Here is a 24,125-nt window from a genome sequence, read left to right on the forward strand (position 1 = left end):
CTTTTGCTCTCCCTAATTTTACAATGGCTTTTGCCCCCACCATTTCAAAGCTGCCAGGTTCTCATAAGATTGCGCACATTTGGGCCTATGCAGAGCCATGCACCTGCCATAGTAGCAGAATGGTATTTGCCATCGCAATAGAGGGCCACATGCTCTCCGTAGCTCTCCCAAATTGGCATGGAAGCATCAGTGGTGTGGTGAATCATTTGGTGATATGACGCATACAATCCTAGACACTCTCTCCAAATTCTAACAGATCCAGTTGGAAGTACAATGCTTACTTTGCTGAACACTCATCTAAGTGGCAGTTTTTAGTTTTTTTTTTCAGCACCTCTCTGTCTGGTTGATGTATCCGGATTGGTAAATGGTCACTGGAGTGAAGGTTATCATCCATTTCCCAATGAGCAGTGTGCCTGAGAACTGCAGAGCATAAGGATAGATTGAAGCTAACTAAAAACAAAGGTATGTGTGAGTACACTGGCTTGGTGCTGCAACCAAACTGTGGCGGGGGCTTGTGTCAGGTAGAGTGGATATGAGGACTAAGGAGGCAGGGAAGGGAGACTGATAGTAGAGAGGGAGAAGCCACAAGGGAATGGGACACAGAATGTCACACAGATGTGCCCATCCTGGCACAGACAGGGACAGTTGCACTGCTGCACATGATGATGTGGAGGAGGGAGTGGTGATATGGTACAAAAGAACAGAGCACCTGCAAAGGGAAAAGTGTGAGTAGATGTATAGAAGTATGAGGATAGGTCTGGAGTTGAATATGAAACAGTGGAAAGTGGAAAGGCTGTGAAGCAGCCTCTGCACCCCTAAGAGCTCTTCACTCTTGGTCACAGTTTGGCTGCAGCCATTCATTTCAGTAAACAACTGGTTGGTGGTCACGCCCACATAAAAGGAGATGCAGAAGTTACAGAATAGTAAATGACCTGACAGTGTTTGTAGGTGACTCTTCCTCTGCCAGGATAGCATATGCCCGAAATGGGTTGTGCTACGCGGATGCATATGACAGAGCAATATGACTCGTGTTACAAGCAGTTGGGATGGTCCAGGACATTTCACAGGTTAGGGGCGAGGATATTCCTCATTTTACGGCATGTTGAAAGATAGTCAAAGCCACGGGTCTTTGTAGTGGACTCTTTATTGAAGTTAATCAAATCAAAACTCAGTATACCCTTCAGGCCAATAGTAGGACCATTACATGAAACGAAACATGAATCTGGACCCATTTGTGCTTCTATAACACTCAGTTAGGGACTTGTACATTCAACAGGACTCCCACCACCAAACTTCTGCTGCATTGTGTCAAGGTAATTCAATGAATACATTACAAACCTATGGTAATTTTCATGGTTTCTGGGGTTACCTGATCTCAAATATGCAGGGTTAACAACGGGTGTTCTTAAGAGAGATCTGCATTTTCAATAACTTCTTCAATTTTTTTTTCCATGAGCTGTAAATCTCACATTATGATGATCCACAGCAGTCATCACTAGCTGAATGCTTTGTGAATCTAGAAAGGTGTCTCAAGTTCAGCATTTGCAAGATGTGAGGCGTGTTTTTAAGTCAGTACAATTTTGAAATAAAAAAAAAAAGACACGCTAAGGTATCTCAATAATTTTATTTTTACATGAAAGCCTGTACCTTAATCTACTTTTCAACATAATTTCCATCAATATTGAGGCACTTGTCATAACGTTGTACCAGTTTTTGAATACCTTCCTCATAGAAGTCTGCCACCTGACTTGTTAACCACTGCATCACCACTGTTTTGACTTCGTCATCGTCTTGAAGACACTAACCACCCAGGTGTTTCTTCAAGTGCAGGAACAGATGGTAGTCACTGGGTGCAAGACTGGGGGTGTACGGAGGATGATCTACAGTTTCCCACAGAAAAGATGTGACGAGATCTTTCATCTGATTCGCCACACGCAGACGGGCATTGTCTTGCAGCAAAACAATGCCCTTGCTCAACTTCCATGGACTGTTGCTTTGATTCTGGTGTGACGTACGCCACCCATGTTTCATCGCCTGTAACAATTTGGCTTAAGAAATCATTACCGTCATTGTGGTACCATTCAAGGAAAGTCAATGCACTCTCTAAACATTTGATTTTGTGCACATCCGTCAACATTTTCGGTACCCAATGTGTGGTGGTGGTTAGTGTTTAACGTCCCGTCGACAATGAGGTCATTAGAGACGGAGCGCAAGCTCGCGTTAGGGAAGGATTGGGAAGGAAATCGGCCGTGCCCTTTCAAAGGGACCATCCCAGCATTTGCCTGAAACGATTTAGGGAAATCATGGAAAACCTAAATCAGGATGGCCGGAGACGGGATTGAACAGTCGTCCTGCCGAATGCGACCCAATGTGTGCACAATTTTCAGTAATTCAAGTGCTCGGTTACAATGCCATACAAAACACTATGAGAAACATTAAGAAAGTCATCCCGCAAGGAGGAAATCATAAAGCATTTCTTTTCTCTCACCTTATTGTCCACTTTCTGCACCAAACTTTCATTAACGAGCGAAGGACGCTCACTCCATTGTTCGTCATGCACATTTGTGCAGTCATCTTTAATCGCTCTCACCCACTTTCTTACCATTCCATCACTCATACTGTTTTCTCTGTAAGCTGCACAGATCTCATGATGAGTATCAATCGCTTTTACGCCCTTAGCACTAAGAAATCTTATAACAGCCTGTACTTCACAGTCGGCGGAACTCACGATTATCGGAGGCATCATAAACACTCAGTACACAACGTAAACAAGGAACAAACAGACTGTAACGGCGTCAGTGCGTAGATGAAGGTACAGGCTTTCATGTAAAAATAAAATTATTGAGATATCTTAGCACGTCTTTTTTTTTTAATTTCAAAATGGCACTTACTTAAAAAACACACCTCGTATAAAACAGATGAGATGTACACCTGTGTGACTTTCAACAGATATTGAGAAAGAACCATTCAAATGTTACCTGTTTGGTTATGAGGCCTTTTCTCTGCATTCTTCCCATTATCTGCTACTTTTGGTTCCTTGACATCATTATCAGTTTCTACATCTTCAGCAGCTGCTTGTGATTTTGAAACATTTGCTGTATGATCTTGATTCTGTACTACATTTTGATCCTGCCGACCATCAATGTCATCAATAGTCACAGATGCTGGTGGTGAAGTTTTCACTGTGCGTGTTTCTGTTTCTTGTTTTACAACTGCAGTTGTGCTAACAACTGTATCATCTTCTGAACATGAATGAAACTTCTGTAATGATAAGTCAATATGGAATTCGTCCTCTGCCGGTTTCTCCTCCAAGCTCTTCTGGCCATGATTCATTTCCTGTGATCTTTGAACAGTCCTCAGTTTTCTCTAAATTGGACAAAATTAAAAATTAACTATTATATAATATGAACAAAATCTGTGTTGTGTTAAAAAACATTACATTATATATATACTATAAAACAGGGAACCACTGTTCATATATAATCAACAACTCAAGAAGAAAATTGTACAAATTAACAATGAAGACATTAGAAAAATGGTTCAAATGGCTCTAAACACTATGAGACTTAACATCTGAGGTCATCAGTCCCCTAGACTTAGAACTACTTAAACCTAACTAACCTAAGGACATCACACACATCCATGCCCGAGGCAGGATTCGAACCTGCAACCGTAACGGCAGTGCGGTTCCGGACTGAAGCGCCTAGAACCGCTCGGCCACAGTGGCCGGCGAAGACACTGCATCAGTCGATGAGTTCGTATATTTAGGTCATTTGAAAGTGCAACTCGAAATACAGCAAAACAAACAAACGGAGGAATAAAAATGGCCTGGTGAGTTTTTGGGGAAACTAAACACAAATTTTATTTGTTGTGAAATGAATGAAGATAGAGAGAGGCAACCATATCTTGTATTCTCCTGGCAACCAGGGAAAGGAGCAGACATAAATAAAGACACACTCTAGTCTTTGTGCTGTTGAACTTAAAACAGTGAGCTTAAGGAATCCATGATGTGCACTACACACCTAAACTATTCTCTATAATCATTTTTCATAAATGTTATAGAAATCTGAGCAGCAACCTCAACAGCAAGACAGAGGGACAAAGTTATTTAACAATAAATTACTCTTAGATATGTCCTCTTTTCTTCTTCATACGCACACACACACACACACACACACACACACACACACACACACACACACACACACACACACACACGCTCTCTATGGTAAACAGAAAATTTCTCAGCAAAATATTTATTATGTGTTGGGGTCACTTACTGTGTATTGAACAATTATAGATTTATTTCCCACAACAACTGCAGTTGGTTTACATCAAAATCAGAGTTTGTATTATGAATGGTACTGTTCTGAAAGAGATTTGGTAATATGACATGGTATCAGTTTTTGTGGGCTTCCTACACAGATTGTCTCTTAAAGCGGCATTCTCTCTACTGAAAGTGAAGGTAAATTTTAGATGGATAGTATTTACACATAGTTGTGCAATTACTGTTCCCTAAGTAGCTATCCAAGGGCAAAACAAAAACAACTTGGCCCATCACAGGGATGGTATGCATAACAATGAAATGAAATATTATTTTTGTTATACTGGTACATGTTACATAATATGTGAAGTGACAACTTGATATGTGGAACAGTTTTGTTTGTTTCATTCAAATTAATACACCACACTAAAATTATTTGTTTTGAACAGCATATAAACATAGGAAACTCATCATTTTTCAGAAGTTGAGAAATGTTTAGTTGAATTCATACAAGAAGAGCCATTTAAGGAACATTCTTTTCCTCTGTGGTTGAAGTTTAGGAAAGTCCACAATATAATATTGGCCAGTCAGCACCGAATACTGTACAAAATAGATAATCCCATAGGTGTAACAAAAGAAAGAGTATGGTACATTTGACATGAATAACTGACTACAAGAAAGCTTTGTGTAAGACAGATATAAAGTTGATTGAATTATGAGCTACAGAAAATAATAAAATAAATTTGTCAGCAATATTTGCACTGCTTCAAAATTAATCCAATTGATGCTAGTTACTGTGAATGAATCATATCTATCAGTTTTACCTGGAATAAAAGTATCCATTAGAAGCCAGAGAAACCTGAACAAAAAAGGCGACATCCATTCCATCTGCTGCAAACAAACATCCAGTATTTTCTGTGGTGTAAATGGGATTCTACTTGTTGATTATCTTGTGAAGGGTAAGAGGATGACTAGTGAATACTGTACAACTCTTCCAGACCAAATGGATGAAGAAAAAAAAAAATAGATGAAAAGTAGCCCAGACTGAGTGAACTGCTGGAACATCCAACCTGTTCTCTATATTCTGCCTTCTCTGACTTCTCCATCTATGAAAATGTTTTGAGGCCAATGAATTTGCTTATGTAACTGGAGACAAGTATTCTGTAGTCCTTCCAGAACTGCACTTTAAAAAATGAATCTTTTCATTGAGAAGAATGTAGATGGTGAGTTATAACTGACATTAGCATGTGATGAGAACAGAAAAGATATCAGTCAAAACATACTGCAAGTGAATAACTAAGATGAAAAATATATGCAGGCTGAGGGAAAAAATGAACAAATTGAGAAAAAATAAAGAGGAACATGTGGACATGCTGCAGAAAGTGAGAAAGGTGAAAAGAGTTATAATCCTATAAGAGCAGACAATTGGATAGAATCTGTTTATGGTAGTCTACAAATAATTTCCAAATCAAGCCAACCTTATTTAAAACCGAGCACTCTAATTAGTACAGAGCTACCTACTCCCTGGAGATGCCATGAGAGCTTAAATAAGCTGCTCTTCTGACCTTTCCAGATCATGAATTCAGGAAATATGATTTTAATGCAACTTGAATAAATGACAAAAGTTTTTCTATAGTTTTCTAACCTGTCAGTCATAATCACTTACTATATTCACTTATCTTAAATTTTAGGAGTCTTTCAGTAAAATGTATATTATCAAACCTTGAGTTGTGTGATTAGCCTTTGCACCTCCCAGAGTTGTTCCTCATTTCTCTTTGATACATAACCAGCATTCATTTGTTGATGAATGTGGTTAAGTAATGACTCCTGCTTTGCAAGTTCAACTGATATTGCAGGCACTGTGTCTGGAAGGCTTGGGCTCCCGGCACTCAGCGGCGGCACGTATCTGCTTGCACACATGTACAGTGTTCACCCACACATTGATAAAGTTATCAAAAAAGCAGGATGTCAAATGAGATATTGTACCTCTTTCACTTGAGTTGTGTCCCATGTTCTAAACTGAGTGGTTTTCACTTACAAACTAGTGTAAAGCTCATATGAAAATGGGTACATTTTCTTAGAATGAATTTCATAAACATTACTAATAATGAAAAGTAAACAATTAGATACAAGGTCCTGATTATCAAATGCCAGCAGAAACTCATTTAGTGGGTGTCAGGATTACATTTATGCACTTACATTTTATGTGAACCACATATGCACAGAACATCTGAGTCAAAGCTCTCTTTATATTTGAATGTTCACAACTTTATTCATGTTCTACACTATGTCATTTCATCAGAATATGAAGGAAACTGTACTGATCTTGCTTTATGAAGTTATATCCACTTGGAAATTTCAATAACTTCAGTTTTTGTGACAGAATTGTCAAAAAAAATTACATGTGAACTGATTTTTAGCTGGAGGCTAAATAAGAGTGAAAGAGAGAAGAAGTGTTGGACCAGTGTTGCAGTACTGCTGGGACTGGCCCATCTAATCAATTCAAACATTATGTCAAAGCCTGAAATGACGAAATATTCTGCAGAGATCATATATTCTGCTGTTTTAACTGCTTATGTTTCTCTTGAGGTAGCTTTTGATGGGCACGGCAATTTGCTACTACCACAGAAAAAAATGGCTATAAAATTAGGGTAATATGAAAGAAGACCATTTTTTTTTTTAAATTTTATGTGTATCTGAAAAGAAGTGCTATTATTCTGTTTCAACAGTGGCACAGCCACTGATTGCACTCAAACACTTTTATATGTCTTGAGCACAGCATTTATTCATTTATTATGCCTTTCATGTTTCGGCTTTCACCATTTTTAAAGGTTACAAAAAATTGTTGAACCGGTATCAGTAAAGGAACATTATGATAATGCCACAAAATATACATCACACATTGATATAAAGCACTCACCAGAAATACATATTAATCCAAATGGATATGTCAATAGGAGTACATGATATCTAGTCAACCTTCAGTAATGACAAGATAGTGCAAACCGATTTACAGTATAGTGATACCATGAAATGGAGAAAGCTATTAGGTGGCATTACAGTCATGGCAATTATAAAACATAATTTTTATGTACAGAAATAATATACAACCAGTGAAAGTACTAAGTTAATTATCTGCACAACTGTGACAATGGTACTAAACAGCACTGTTGGCTCAAGGTTCTCTATGGACCAACAGTAGCTCGACGACCTGGTGAACAGAACTGCGCAGGAGAAAATGAAAAATTCTATCTACAGGAAAGCAGAAAATCCAAAACTACATAGAGACACATATGTAGATGAACACAACACACAGCAGGTGTGAATGGCTGATGACTGAGCACATGGAAACAGCACAAGTCACAAGGCGAGGTCCACGGTGGTTGAACTCAGTGTTAGAATTGCTCTGTCCAGCTTACTGTTGCCAATAGGTAAACACTTCCATCAGCAGGTTCACCCATACAATGTGTCACCTGTGCCCGCCATGGCACTTGTCAACACTAGCCTGCGGCGCTACTAATGTCGGCTCATATGCCTCCTACCATCCATCCATCTGTGTTGTCTGTCTGTTAATCTTGTCTAAATCCATCATCCCTGATTAAAACCATGTAGGACCAAAAATGGCTAGGCTTGGGCTGTGACCTCCTATGCAGAACTGGAGAGAGCACCAGAAGCCCAGAAACTGACCAAACACCAAAGGAGGCAACGTCATCACTGATGGCTCCATCAGAGGGGTGGAAGGGTGCAAATGCTGAGGCAATAGTTGGCCCACAAGCAGTGACGGATGCAATGCCACATCCAATGGCAAGGAGGTGGAAGAGGCATGGAGATGTAGTATGGCAGTCAGAATCCACGAGCTTCACATCAGTAGTGCAGGAGTAAGCCTTGCTGGGGCCTAAGGCAGCAGGCAAATGGAGGATGGTGGTAGGTGCAAAGGGGATGGCAATGGGGAAGGGCACCACTGCAAGTGACAGCTTGATCCTGAAACAGCATCTTGCATGAAGAAGGAAAAGGGGTGGGGGAGACAAAACGGGAAGTTTCAAGAACCCAGGAATTTTTCACGGGTTAGTTGGTCTAATGACAGAACTAAGTGGCATCTTATAGCAACACAAGGAAAAATTGAAAAATGGATTTTCTTAAGTCTGTTCAGAACAATACAAAATGAATTCCTGGAGTCAATATATGATGTATGTTTTAATTGAATCAGGAATCAACCACCAAAGATGTATTTCCTCACAATCTAATCTGATTAAACCATTGCCTGTGAAAATTCACCACAACTGTCCCTAATAATGTGGTATGACATATTGGAGAAAATAATGAGACATTTATTTCCTTTCTACAACCAAAAAGTCACACTGCAGACAACTAGACTGTAGCTATTCTCATTGAGCTACATAAATTGAAAGTAAGGTAAATGAAACACCTGGAAACTGACAGCTCAGTGTTTTCATTACAAATGGCCTCAAAAGTAGAGGTGCATAAAATGTTCACTTTATTCAGTGCTATGCAAATCAGTTAAATTTAATTGTTGGACACTGTGTGAGAGGTAATAAGCGAGTGTGGATTTTCAGCAACTTGAAAAGAATTTCTATCTTTTTCTCAGTATTCTAAGTGCACAACTGTTTTTGACACGGCACGTTCTTACATGTCCTTAGTCCATCAGGTAGAATTTCAAATCAAGGAGTGCAACCATTATATACAAATTCCACTAGGAAATAGTTAAGTGGAGAGGAAAAATTATTGACAATGATTACAGGTCAATAATGAAGGCTAAGTGACAAAGAGTTTCATGTAAGATGAAGATTTTCTCTTCTGGTTACATTTTGTAGGTAAAATCATGCCTCACTGTGACAATCTGTTCAATGAAGTACAGCATACGAATATTGATGCAGTGAAAACTGTTCCATATGTATATCACTTTGCAGCACCTGAGTGTGTGTGAGATGTCTGTAAATGCATCATGACTCATATCAGTGATGGAATTAGTTTTAATGATCATTTTTCAGTCGCATAGCTGTTAGAACTCCTACCATTTACAAAATATAAATCTGTTTTTCCAGAAAAAGCACTGAAAGCAGTTGTTCATGTCTTTCAGTTACGGTCTTCAGACATATTTCATAAACAGAATGTGCTGTACAGCTGAAAGAATCTCATTAAAGCATTGTGTACTTTGATCTTATTGAATTTTCTGTATGAAAACAATATGGCAAAAACATTTCCTGAAAAGAGTTAACTTCTGCAGATAATAGTGACCTTCCCAATGATGACCAGCTAGGCAGAACGGTGCTTCTCTTTGCTAAAGCAGGTGAAAACATTCATTCAAAATACTATAAATGAGAACTGACTTTGTGTGCTTTTGATGTGTTCTCTTGAAAAAAGATTACTGAACAGTTCAACTTTCAATAAAATGGTGTGTGTGATGATGACAACGATATTTGTTTGTGGGATGCTCCACTGTGCAGTTACCAGCACTCGTACAAATCCCCAGTCTTTTCACAGTCCAGTCACACCATTTTTTCCTGAATGATAATGAACTGATGAGATAAACACCAACACCCAGTCCCCAGAAAGAGAGAATCCCCGAACCGGCCGGGAAACGGACCTGGGACCCCATGATCCAGAGGCTGCAACACTAGCCACTAGACCACGAGCTGTGAACTCAGTGGAATGGTCACTGATTTATGATCAGAGTGTTTTTTGCACGGTCAGTTGTATGTTGCCCTTTCGCAAACTGGTAGTCCAGAACAGCAGTTCATAATCTCACCACACAGTATTAAAAAAATGAAAAATGTTGTATATTCTTATGTTACCACATTTTTCTTAGGTCACTTCCTTGTCTGTCTGTTTGTACAAATTTTGGACTTGATTTTAAACCAACTTTCCAAAGAGCAAGATACCTGAAATTTTAAACACAGCTCAGAACTGGATGACAGGGCAATATTAACCTACTTTCTTCCAACTAGCTACCAAGGTATGGGGATAGGAGCGATAAAGATTGATAATGCGAGATATCATGGCTGCCCTGCAGGACCAACATGTTGTGTGTACTTCTGAAATCTGTTTCAGGCAGAATGTGGGCAGACTGGCACAGCTGAGCAAAAAAACGGGGGACGAGGTGCTGAATGTTGCCTTCCTGTATCTGTCTGGTTGGTACAAATTTTTCAACTGATTTTAAACTTACTTCCTGTTGAGCTAGACTTGAAATATCAAACACAGCTCAGAAATAGACGACAATGCAATATTAACTTGCTTTCTTGTCTGGTGCATGGTTATGGGTAAATTGGATACCACTGCTATTTACAAATTGTTTACAGAAAGAACAATTGCTGGTAGGTCTCCATGTGAGCTAGAAGATCTGCAGTCTTTACCTTCATGGTCTTTTCATAAGGTATGTGTAGACAGAAGCAACATACTGGTTGAGTCAGGTGAAGAAAAAATGAAATAAACTTGAAATTTTCCATGTCTCTGTTGTGGGCACATAAAAATGTTTTAAATCAATTGAAAAATTTCACACACAGGAGGCTAAAAACGAGAAAATAATTATTTACGTAAAAATGAATTTTCAGTATATAAAATTTTTAAAATGGACCAAAAAGTATAAAATAATTTCTCCCAGCCCCATGCAGATTCCAAACCCAATTCAGAGTGTCCTAAAAATTTGTGACTGTGAGTTTGTAATAGTTATGGAAATACCTGCAAGATTTAAAAAGAAAAACATGGGGCACGTTCTATTCATGACTGATGCATTAGTAGTTAGTTCCCCTCCTATCTATTGCATGTAAGTCACATTTTTAATTTTTAATTTTACAAGTGTTTTCAAAGCTATTAAAAATTCACAATCACAGATTTTCAGCACTATATGGGGGTGGGGGTTACAAATCCATATGAGGCTATGAGAAATTATTTTATACTTTTTAGTTCAATTTAAGAACTTAATATATTAAAAATTCATTTTATTTAAATAATTATTTTGTAATCACACTGTGTATAAAAATTTTAAAAGACATAATAGAAACAAAAAAACAAACCAATCTTTTTCATTCATATTCTTCATGATTTATTACAGTTTCAAGTTCCACACCTTCAAAGCGGGCGAAGTTGCAGTGAGGAGCCAAAATTTGCATCCTGGTACAATTCCCAAGAATAGCTTATATTCCCATATACAAGGTAATTCTGAAATTCCTGTTACAAACTTCTAGGGCTTGTAGAGGAGGATGAGAACATAACATTTTGAACAGGAACCCATTTCTGAAAAAACACTATTTCTGTGCTACAACCATTTGAAAACATATTGGTAATGCAACCACTTTTACAAGTAATTTAATAGGTGTGACCCATTATATCACTTTTTTTATAATTCCACTCATTAATAACCAAAAAAATTGCTCATGTACTCATTGACAGTCTCTCTTCAAGGTAATGCAGTAAGGCCCCTTCCACTTCTGGTGTTTGGCTTCTCTTTGGAGCACCACAGACACACCTACTGATGGTGAAGGTATGCCTTTCTAAGCCATTGCCTAATTGTGGTGGAAAGGGTATTCAGTGCACTCATATGTTGTGGATAACAATCATGATACAGGTGATGAGCAGCTCCTCCCTTATCGTGAGCTTCGCCATACAGGAGGATCATGTCAGTGTATTTTGCAAATGTGTTTCAACTATGTTGCTCTAACACTCAGAGACACGTGAGTGTGGCACGAAGCAGTCAGAGAGGTAGGATGAATGTCAAATTATATCAGCCAATCTTATGTAAGCACCTGTTGCATACCTACCCTGCAAACATGTTTTCAAACAGCTGTAGCATGGAAAGATGTGTTTCCAGACATGGTGTCCAATTCAAAATATAATATTGTCTACTCAGTCCCCTCTAGAAGTCCTAGAGGTTTGTAATTGAAATTAATAAACACCCTGTATGCCTAGCAATTGTGAAACATTTCCAGGTTTACTAATGATATACAAAATTCCACTGTTGCACTGAACTGTGATGGTTGTAACATTACAAAAATAGAGGACTGGTGGGGCAAGTTCAGGGAAGTTTTCTGAGTTTTTGACATTTGGTAAAACCCAGGGACACAGATATTTTATTAAATGCTGTAGCTGTCGTGAACACAACCCCAAAAATTATTAAGGAAATTTATTTTTAATTACTGAATTAATTTCTGTCTGACTTATTACTATTCATTGTAAATGCAAAGTACACACCCGTCAAGCTCCCTTAGATATCTGTACCACGCATGCAGAGTTGGGGAGAGGAACTGGAAAGGGAATAAGGAGGGGTTGACATTGGCGAGAGCGGAAAGTGTGGGTGAGTAATTGAGTAATACATTGCGAATACCTTTCACTGCTCTGCAATGAGTCTGAACACATAAACATTATACATGGTCACACTAAAATGGTGCTAACTGGTGCTGTAACTAACTAGGTCCTATACTTGCCCACCATCCCAATGATTCCACTATATCAGATTGCTAGAAATATTCTATCACATTTACACACACAAATAAATAACAATGATGAATATGAGTTGCTCTTGAATTTTTGATATTTGAGCAATGCTCTACTGAGACAAATGTATCACTCTGTGTATAATTACATTTGTTCTCTTTATATCTTTCTATAATGTACTTTTGCTTATGTATCTTGCTTGCTTGCCTGTTAGCTAGCTAGATTGCTCTTCTTTGTTATATGTAAGCATGGTGTTGACTTGATTATGATTTGTGATTGAAACTGGATATAATTTTTTTTTAAATTTCCAATGTAGCAGCTTCTGTCAATCTGAATATATCAGTCCTGAATCATCTGAAAGTTGTAGAGCATTAACTACGTATCTGGGCTGCTCCACTACATGTATAGCCAGTAAAATTGGAAGCTTGAATATCTTGAGAAGCACTATTATTCACTCCTCAAGTATTTTTGAGGTAAATCATAAATCTGTATTTCAGTCCAAATATCTAAAAATCTATTTAAGTTATTTATGAAATGCAATTTCATGGAAAAAATCAGTTTCATCTCTCTGTAACTTACTTGACAATACTGATGTCAGGGAAGAGTGTTCGACAGTGACACAGCAATGTTGTAAGCAGTCTGTGGCTCATTTGCAAAACTGGGCTCAAAGTTATTGCTATGTTTTGAGCATTCATTTTGTTGTACTTTTCCTGAAATAGAAATAACAGACAATGCCTAACTTTTGGTGTACTGAAAAACATTTATAAGTAGTTCTAACAATAATTAATATTTTATTTTTGGCTGTACACACCCCACACTAAGACATTTTAGAACACTTAAAGAAAACCATGCTCTTTTTATAGCATTTTGTTTGAACCTTCCTGAGAAGTTAATACTTTTTGTACAGCATCATGACTTAAAAGGCAGACTGTACAAGCCTGAACCATCCAAGGTTACATCACACACTGATTCAAAACACACATCTTTCTTTTGTTACTGTAAATTCTGCAATAGCGTGTTTATGGAATGAGGTTTTCATTCTGCAGTTTGGTTAATTTAGTATAAAGTTTGCTGCATCAGACACTAAATCCTGGAGCAGGGCTCAAAACGGAATAAATGTTGCATCTGAATGATTGTTCACTTCAAATTTATTTCAAAGACATTCTTATCATTTCATTTTTCTTTAATGTCTAATGTGTTGTCTGCTTAAGTGTTGATTTTTTTCTGGAGCTGACATCCCATGTTGAGACTTTTTTTACCTTTTTGCCTTCTGATGTTATAGGCAGAAATTAGGTACTGTTTAAGAAATGTGGAGTTCAGCAAGTGTTGATGCCGACAATGCAGCTCACAAGTAGTTCAGTTAGTTTAGTATTTTGCATGTTTTGTGGGTTATATTTGTGATAAATTTCCATGATGTGGAACATGTCAGTAGGTTTACAAATAATGAAATTCCCTATGAAAACATGGCTACATGATGCCCATCCACATAACAGATTTTTGTTTAAGCATTAACTACAACAAAAGTTGAGAAAAATAACCCAACCTCATGCATATTATCTAATCAGAAATTCACGTCTGGAGTAGAAAGAGTTGTCAAACAACTCCTTCCCATGCAAAAGAAAGTTAGAGTGTGGATAGTGGAGGCTGCTTTTTATGAATGCTGCTATTAATTTCAGATTCATCACAAAATGCTTTATAAGAGAGAAAATGTATTATGAGGCTGTAGTTAGTATGCTTTTTTTTTAAACAGTTGCATACATGAAGTCTGTGGATAGACACTAGATATCCTTACAACAGGTTTCTATGGACTGAATACTTTGTGTCTACATGTATAATTGGTCCAAAAATTGCTTCATCAGTGAATGAAATTATGTAAACTAAGTTAATTTTCTAATGTTTTCATCAATTAGACACTGAACAAATATTGCTAAACACAAGAATTTGTGAAGACCTACTGATGTTCACCTAGGAATTTTGAACAATCAGTTTTATGTATTCCTCTCCCTCTCCCCCTCCCCACCCATGCTGTTTGTTATTGGTGATGATATATCTTACCTTGTACATCACTGAATGAACTGTGATATTTCTAAGTGATAAATCATCACATCAACCAAGAAATAATAATACTTAAGTATTTCATTTATTGTTCATTTTTTGCAGCTCTATTGCGATTCATTATGCTTGCATCACCAGCAAAGAGCATTATTTCTGCTTTGTCAATGTAAGATGGAAGGTCAATTATATATAACAAGAAAAGAAATAGTCCCACAATTGAACCTTGTGAAATGACAGTAGTAATTTGTCTCCACTCTGAGGAAATCATGAAAATTGCACTAGTTATCTAAAATGACCCTTTGCTTTCTATCCGTTAAATATAAAGTGAACCACTTATTCGTTGTATCTCATGTCCTCTGTATGATTAATTCTTTATTACACGCTTACTTCTTATTAACTAATGGAAAATGTGTTTATGAACTGTGATGACAAGAGGGAGACTTTATTAACATAATTCACATTAGATAAAAGAGAATCACAACAGAATAGGGTAACAAATCTATAACTGTTGTGGTAATTTGTTACCAACTCCAGTGGACTGTGTATGTCTAATAATAAGCCTCTTCCCTGTTCTTTTATCTTATTACCACTACACTAGTATAGTCTTGTATCACAGGCTGTTTCCAACATGTCTTTCTGCACCTGTATCACCCAATCACTTCTGTCACTCTTCCTTGGATTTCTTCCTGTCACTTAAATTACAAATCAGGTCTTCAGTATATCATGGTTTCATGTCATAATTGACTTCCTTGGACAAAGTATCAATTTTTGATACAAAAACACTGTGTAGAGCAGTGATCATGATAGTACACTAATCATTTTTTATCCTACATCACTATGAAAAAAGGAAAAATGGCATGTGCTTTAATAGCTCATGGGGAATCCATAATAGGAACTTTAAGACTTCTCTGTCTTTGCCAACATGGTGAAACTGCCAAGCAATGTTTCCCATTATCATGACTGTGTCTTTCACAGTTAGTTGTCAGTTTTGAGTGATGGTGTATATGCAAATGCTTTTGTTTCAATGTTGCATCATTGGAGTGATGTTTTTTCAAATAATCATTGTATAGTTCATCCAGATTTCTGTACTTTTAATTATTTCAAGTGAATAGATTTTGGTAAAACAAACTGTTTTGCAATAATGTATTTAGTAATTTGTCCTTCACTCTGAATGAAAAGACAGTCAAGAAGTACTAAATCATAATAAAATGGCTAAAGAAATGCTGGACTGTAATAAAAGTTATTTACAAAAGAGTGGATTATAGATTAAGAATTTCTGTTTTCACAAATAACTGTTGCAATAAAATACTTACATGTATTGTTACATTATCAAGGTGTACCATCATCCAGCCCAAAAGATGCAAATTACATTTTGGGAGCTGGCTAATGAGTCCTTGCAGTTCAGCTTCACGAATTGTAACTTCCTTCTCTGCAGCAGCCTCTTCAAATCGAGACAGAAGATCATTTGTCAAAATAGGTTCTGGTAGTTCCCTAAGTAAGAATAACAAATAATTTAAAATGCCTTCATGAATATACTTTCGGGCAGTACTGAATTTACAACACTTCACAGCTGCTGTGAAGTGTAAGTATTTGATGTTATTTGTTATCAGTTTACTTAATATTCATCCAACACATGTCATCAAATGACAAATACCTATTAGAATTAATAATGTAAGTTTGGTGAATATCATTTGTATTACATGATCAGTATTTAAGCTGACCATGCTTTTGTGGGGTTTTTGAGGCACTATTCATTAACATTATGTGACTAATTAGAATAAAGAAAGATGATTTAAAAGCATTTATGACACATAGAGACAGTATGCAAGAGGTGGTAAATAAAAATAATCAGCCTTTTGAAAAATGTAGAGTGTGTTGCATTGCTAACCAGTTATATATAAACACAAAAATGGAGAAAATTCTTTTTAATCTGAAGGTACAGAAAGAAGACAATCATAGTGCCAAATTATTGGGACTAAAATACACCAGAGGCTCTCATGGGATGACCATATAAGCTACCTGATAGGCAAACTTGCACACATGATGTCCCTGCTGTATTTACTAAGATATTCTGTCAGTAAAAGTTTATTGATGCTTTGCTACTATCCATTCTTTTAGTCACAGCTACAATATGGGATTCTGTTATGGTGTAATTCAACAGGCACAAACTGTGTATTCAAATGACAAAAAAAGCAATTAGATGTATACAAGGACTGGATCCAAGAGAAACCTGTAAGGAGCACTTCTGCCAAGTCTCCATATGTATAACAGCTTAACATATGTAAAATAAAATATACAGCAGTTTATAGAGAGAATGAATTTCTGTCACTGACACACAACAGGCACAAACACCTAGGTCTAAAATTATATAATAATCTGTCACAATCAGTCAGACCCCTCACCCTCTTTAAATTACAGGAAGTATTAGACACATGGTTTAAAAATAAAGCATACTACTCAACTTCTGAAATATATATTAACAATTAAGTGAAATTACATCATTAATGGAAAAATTATTTGTGTTTATGCAGTAACTGCATTTATTATAATACAAAGTCCTTCAAACATGCATGCATGACTGAAAGAACAGATGATTTGCACCTGTGGAAGTCAAGAAATGGGTTCACATACTGTGAAGTCATAGTAGCGCCAGTTACTTGTGATAAATGAAAATTTGTGCCGGACCAGGACTAAACCCAAATTTCCAACTTATTATAAGCAGTTGCCTTAACCACTTTGGCTATCTGAGCACGTCCTCAGTACCAGTCCAATCTCCCATATGCCATGCAGTCACGTTTCAAATGCTCGCACTTTCATGAACTAAGCTCTGTATGACCATTTTTATTATTTTGTATAATCATTTTTGCCCCAACATGCATGATTAGATCATTAATTGCAACAGTGCTTGTGTGTATGCAGCAACTGCATTTATTACAATACAATGTCCTTTAGATATCCACAATTAGCAGCAAGCCTACTTAGTGGACAAACAGCTGAAGAACAGGGCTCAGTGTCATGGGGAAATGATGCAGTCCTTCACACAGAATGTTTGTGCACTCTGCCACTTTCTGAATCCAAAAATGACACAAGCTGACAACATCTCACATTTGATGAAAGAAGTTGTAGAAGACATGTACCAAGTTCTTCTGGTAAAGGATGCCACAACAACCAGGGAATTCATCAAGTAGTGTCAGGTGCATCAAGGAAATGAAACAGAAAAAGAATTGGACAAAGGAAGTATGACTGACTAGCAAATGTGGTCGTTACGGCAGTTGTGGAAGACCACCATACCTCATCTCTCTCATACACCAGGTAGTGAGACAAGAGATACAGCATTTCATGGTAACCAGAACTAGAGGGAAGGAAAATCAGGATTTAAAGTTCTGTCAACATCATCATCAATAGAGACAGGCAACTAGGACTGTTGCACTTAGTAAGTAAGAGACAGCAGTCACCATTGTTAACCCGAGGTGCTGGAAGATAATTGTAAATGTTGAGGAAGAGGTTTCTTCATCTTTAGCATCAATCTCCACTCCCATATGAATTCCCAAGGAAGAATGCACTTGACCAACTTGGACTTATGCTGCAACCACCAAACAGCAAACCAGCACCCAACTATCTCAGCTATAATGAACTCCTACACCAAACATAATTCCCCATAGAAGAACAGAGATTTGTAGGACAGCAGATAACACCCTGGCCTGTTTCTGCTCTGGATGCCCTAACACACTGTACACTACAGCAGAGAAAATAGGTGAATTTTCAATGACTACGATGCCACCTTATGTCAACCAATCACAACAGTTCTATTGATATCACTTGCAGATGATTATTATCAACCTGTGGGTCAAAACCCAGCACCATGCCCTGGGAAAGATTACTATCCAACACACCATAGATGTTTCCCATTGCAGTTCAAAAGTACCAGCCACTCGCCTAGCTGCTGAATTCAGGAAAACTAAGCAGGGCAACCATCTATGGAAGTGAGGCACCATCTATGGAAGTGAGGCAGCTGCAAATAAAAATCCTCCATGGACAACAGTTACCACAATGAAAAAAAATATCAGTGTCATCATCAATGGGCAACCTGCTCATGTGTTAGTTAATTAGGGTTCCCCTTTCTGTAATGTTGGGTGCTTATTGTCGGCAGAATGTAGTCAATGTTATTCTTGGATGGACTTCTTGCAGGCAACACAAGCAGTCATAGATTGTGGAGGATGGGAGATCCAGAGTGATAAAGCTATTTCAAAAAACAAATATAACAAAGATTGTCCTCTGTGAATGTTTGCCAATGAAGTGACAGTCAGTCTTTGGAGGGTTTCAAATCTGTAGTGGAGACCAAGTGGACCACTGGAAAACACCATTCAATTCTGGGGATCATCCACCAGTTAACCATTGCTCAGGTAGAATGTCTCCGGCTCAATGATGGATAATTCAGGAGGAAGCAGAGAAGATTCTACAAGATGCAACCATTTAACATTCAGAGAGTCCTTGGTCCTCTCCTGTGGTTCTTGTGAAGAAAGGTGACAAACGGTGTTTCTGCATCAACTACTGACAACTGAACAAAATCATAAAGAAAGATGTCCATCAACTGACACACACTGATGACACACTAGACAGTTTGATAGGAGCAAAGTATTTCTCAACTACTGACATGCTCATAGGCTACTGGCAAATAAATGCTGATGATCCTGACTGGGAAAAGACTGCTTTAATAACTCCTGACAGCCTCTATGAGTTTAAAATTGACATTTGGACCATGTAACGGTCCAGCCACATTTGAACATATGACCAACCACTTGCTTGACATCTTAAATGCATGACATGTCTTTTTTTGTCTGGATGACAATCTCATTTTTTTGGAGACATCTGAAGAACATCTAAGCCACATTACAACTGTGCTGAAGTGTGTTCAGACTGAAAGCCTCCACCACAATTTGCAAAAGTGCCTCTTTGCTGCCTACAAAATAAAAAACTAGAGGCATCTAGTGAATGCTGATGTAGTCCATCTTCATCCAGAGTAAATAAGAGCAGTCACAGATTTTCCAATTCCTTGAAAGATATATTATGTGAGAAGTTTTCCTGGAATGTGCTTGCATTACTGCCAAATCACGAAGGGCTCCTGTACCAAGAAGGAGATACCAATTTTTTTCTGGAATGATGTCCAAGAAAGGTCTTTCCTTGTCCTTAAGGGGGCACTACTATTTTCTCCTGTCCTAGCATTGTATGAATAGAATGCCAAGACAGAACTTCGCACTGACACTAGAACTTATAGGATTGGTGCATTTCTAGTGCAAATTGAGGAAGGTGTTGAAAAGGTGATAGCTCATGCTTCCAGAGTATGCTTCATGTCTGAGACTCCTACAACTGATCATGAGTATCTTGCAGTTGTTCGAGCCGTCAGCAAGTTTCTGCCACTTTTACTTGGCAGATCATCCACTGTTGTGATGCACCACCATTATCTATGCTGGCTGACTAGCCTGAAGATCCAGTGGGTCAAATGGCAGGATGAACACTAAGGCTTCAGGAGTGCAAAGTCCCAGTGGTACATTGAAGTGGATGCAAACATGTACGTTGACTGTCTTTCAAGGAATGTCAACAACGGGAGCATGTGCCACAGTTACCTCCAATGCATCTGACACCAATTCCAACTGCAGCAGTGCTATTCCACGGAATTGGAGTCAACATCTTGAGGAGATTCCCCCAGTCAAGAAATCAATCAATGCACTGCTAATTTGTCAGTAAAGCTGTAGTGACTGCTGTAGCTCCTGAAATTGCAAAATTCCTTGTGGAGGACATAATTTTAAAGCACAGTGCACAGCCCATGTGTTGATCTCTGATTACAGAAAAGTTTTACAGTTGAGAATAGTATCAGACATAATAATGCTGTGAAATCACCCACAGGATGACAACTGCCTACCATTCACAGATAAATACCTCATAGAATATTTTAAGAAACCATCAGATATGCTCTCGATGTATGTTGATGCAGAACAGATCAATTGGAATATAACACTGTCTATTGTGACATTTGCATACAACACAGTGTGCAAAACACTATATGTTTCACATTGTTCTTTCTGCTAGATGATCATGAAGCTGAAATGAGAATGGATACAGTGTCCCTGTTTCAACCGGATGACACTCAAGATGACTACATAAAAATGCTTCATGATCAAGATTGGAAAGTAAAGCAGGTGGCTTGCATATGGAGCCTGAACACCAAGGAATTGTCCACATGATCTCTGTTTGAAACTCTATTGCAGCCCAGAGGTGCAGATCAATGATAAGAGATTCCAGGAAACTGAAGACCTAATCAACAATTGTGAATTTTCAATGGGATGGGCTACCTATGATGTTCACCATAGTGGAGAGGATCTAACAACATGACTAGAATGTGAGGATCTACCAGGACCACATACAGAAGATCACTGACAATATCTAGATCTAGGGTGCTGTAGCTGGCTCCAATGAGAATTTCTGAAACATCAGGTCACTGAATCTTCAGGACAGGGTACAACGCCATGAGCTGCAGTGTATGTAGTATGGCATAGTGATTGGCATCCTTAGCCGGTGTACTGGAGGTTGCCAGTTCCAACTCATCCATCAGCAATTATTTATTAATTTGCATTTATCATTTTTGGAAAGTTCTTGAAATATCTTATGCTGTAATGTTTGTATATTCCTGAATATTCAACATTTGTACAGATATTACCATTCTGGAATATTCAATGTTTATATAAACAACTGCACCCATCTCAATAGCTGAGATCACTGACACATGGTTGTGTGGTGGTGCTTGACCTGAGGCAAGCCAATTCAAATCCTGTTGGTGAAAAATTTTCTTTGACAGTATTTGGGTGGCAAGAGGAGGAAAGGTGGTTCCATGAAGCTCCTGATTACCAGTCTTTGTGCTAATGTCCTGGATTTAATTCGAAATCTCTCTGCTGTGTCTCATGATGTTGGGGCACATGGCACTGTTCCTGGTGATCTGTCCACCCTCTCGGTGCTATTTGAGAGGAGTGTGCTATGAAAAAGTGACAGGTTTCACCCTCTCCCCTCCTATCATCCATACTACATTGTACACACACTGATCCATATGACACAGATACACACTTGACACTTTGTAGCCAGTTGGGGGAAGGCAATGGCAATCCACCTCCACTAGGATCTTGTCCAGACTGGCAGTGAACGATTCCTGCATCTGCTCCACTGCACTCATTTCCTGGGTGTGGGATTACTTTGACTTTGATAAATAGCTGCACTCTCCTCCCAGGAGGTCAGCTCTGTTCTAGTTGTATTTTGTGTTCATAATAAACATGCTTTCAGTACTAAATGTTGTATTTCATTGATGATCCTGTTTTCAGATTAGGACTTAAGTGCTGTTATGACATGGATATATTAATAACTGAGTAAAACTGATACCAGTTTCAAGATTGAGTTGACACATATATTGTCAGAGGTGAAAATCCTGTTAAATACTACAAAAGCCTTTAATGATCACATGAGGACAGAAACCCATACCTTTCAAAAGTCTCCTCTTACCTTCTCCCCCAGAAGCCTTATTAACATTAATTGTAATTGTCATAAGTCACTGATGTTTTAAAATCCTATAAATGAACATATTTGCATTGAGTATCTGGTGCTACGTGATCAAGCAACAGACAAAGAATCTAGAAATAAATTTTCATCTGAAGTTATCAGAGGTGCCAGTTGGAAAACCATGTTAACAGTAGGATGAGAGCCATTTTCATTGGAATTGGCATAACAGAGTTTTTAATTAAGTCTGGACATAACTGTGGGACAGAGAGACACACAAAATAAAATTTTGGCATTACAAGAACAAATGACGTGTTAGTCTGTTGGTCATTTTTGGAATAACCATGCTGGGAGGCAGCCCACAGCTAACACAAAGAATATGAATGGTTCAAATGGCTCTGAGCACTATGTGACTTAACTTCTGAGGTCACCAGTCGCCTAGAACTTAGAACTAATTAAACCTAACTAACCTAAGGACATCACACACATCCATGCCCGAGGCAGGATTCGAACCTGCGACCGTAGCGGTCGCTCGGCTCCAGACTGTAGCGCCCAGAACCGCACGGCCACTCCAGCCGGCAAAGAGTATGAATAAGCATGAAATTTACATAATGAGAGATAATTACTACTTGCACTACTGGAATTAAAAGCATGGATTCTTGTTGAAACTGAATTGGTACCATGAACAGTCTCCCTCATAGTGTAAGAAAAATACAATACAACTTACAAATACTAAAGCCACAAAAATGAATAATGTATATAGGATAATTTTTCTTACTCTGTCCATGAAGATTTTTAGAATGTCTGAGTTTTCAGCAAACTTGGTGCTCTAATTTTCTCTGGTTACCGATCATGCAGTCCATGCACTAAATCTCGATGATTAGCACATATACATTTTAAAATGTCTTGCAGGTTGGAAGAAATGACTCTTCTTATGATTGCAGGCAAAAGTCATGCTTACAAATGAATACAGCATTTACTACACAACTACAAGCACTGTTGATGAACGAGTGAAAATTTAACAATATTACAACAAGAAACAGTTTAAAATATTATACAAACACAGCCAGAAACGTGTGGACAGTCGAATGTAATCAATTTATAGAACTGAGACAAAAAGCATGGCATAAATGGTCATGCAACAAAAATCAAATGATGATAAAATGTCTCAAGGATGTCTGGGAAATGGTTACAAAACCTAGAAGAAAAATTCACAGATAAAATGAAGATGCAAAATTAGAAGAAGCAGAAGCATAGCTGAATGAAAATAATTGAAGGGGTTTCTACTGAACATTCAAAAAAAATTGATTAAATACACCTCACCCACACAGCAATTCAAATTGCCCTCAATAATAGTAAAAATTGTGAAATCTAATCTCAATACTTTTCTAAATTACTTAACTGTGAAAAACCACAATATTGTTAGATAGATTCAATTTCTTTTCTTTCCAACAGAAGCCAGAGTCATAACCACTAAACATACAGGAATTAAACTAGATAACCCAATCTCTGAAAAGTAATGAAGCTAATAGGACACACACAAAGAATAGACCAATACAGGCTAACTCGTCAGATTCAAACATTCTTGAAAAATTAGGTTACTAAACTGAACTGATACAAACAAAACAAAAAAAGACCTTATGAATTTGGATCACAAAATTTACTGGATCTAGAAGGAATTAGAAAAATTACACTAACACACGGTTACAAGGAAGAAGAGGGAAGGACGAAACTAGCAGGTATGAACTGAACAATGGAAACACTGTCACTTGTTGTGCATGAAAGAATAATGAGATAAAAGGAAGGCCAACAAGTGTTA

The 24,125-nt window shown here is 37.8% G+C and overlaps 1 protein-coding gene across 1 annotated transcript in view; it reads right to left on the minus strand.

The window, feature by feature from the left end:
* LOC126269187 (ralA-binding protein 1) overlaps positions 1–24,125 on the minus strand; it is a 119,256-nt gene that overhangs the window by 13,078 nt on the left and 82,053 nt on the right. The window contains exons 7-10 of the mRNA XM_049973973.1: positions 16,081–16,258; positions 13,292–13,422; positions 5,987–6,170; positions 2,979–3,366 (exon numbers count right to left, since the gene is read on the minus strand). Coding sequence (XP_049829930.1) covers positions 2,979–3,366; positions 5,987–6,170; positions 13,292–13,422; positions 16,081–16,258 — 881 coding nt within the window. The remainder of the gene's footprint in view (positions 1–2,978; positions 3,367–5,986; positions 6,171–13,291; positions 13,423–16,080; positions 16,259–24,125) is intronic.

Source organism: Schistocerca gregaria, chromosome 1 (assembly GCF_023897955.1).
Source record: "Schistocerca gregaria isolate iqSchGreg1 chromosome 1, iqSchGreg1.2, whole genome shotgun sequence".
NCBI lineage: Eukaryota > Metazoa > Arthropoda > Insecta > Orthoptera > Acrididae > Schistocerca > Schistocerca gregaria.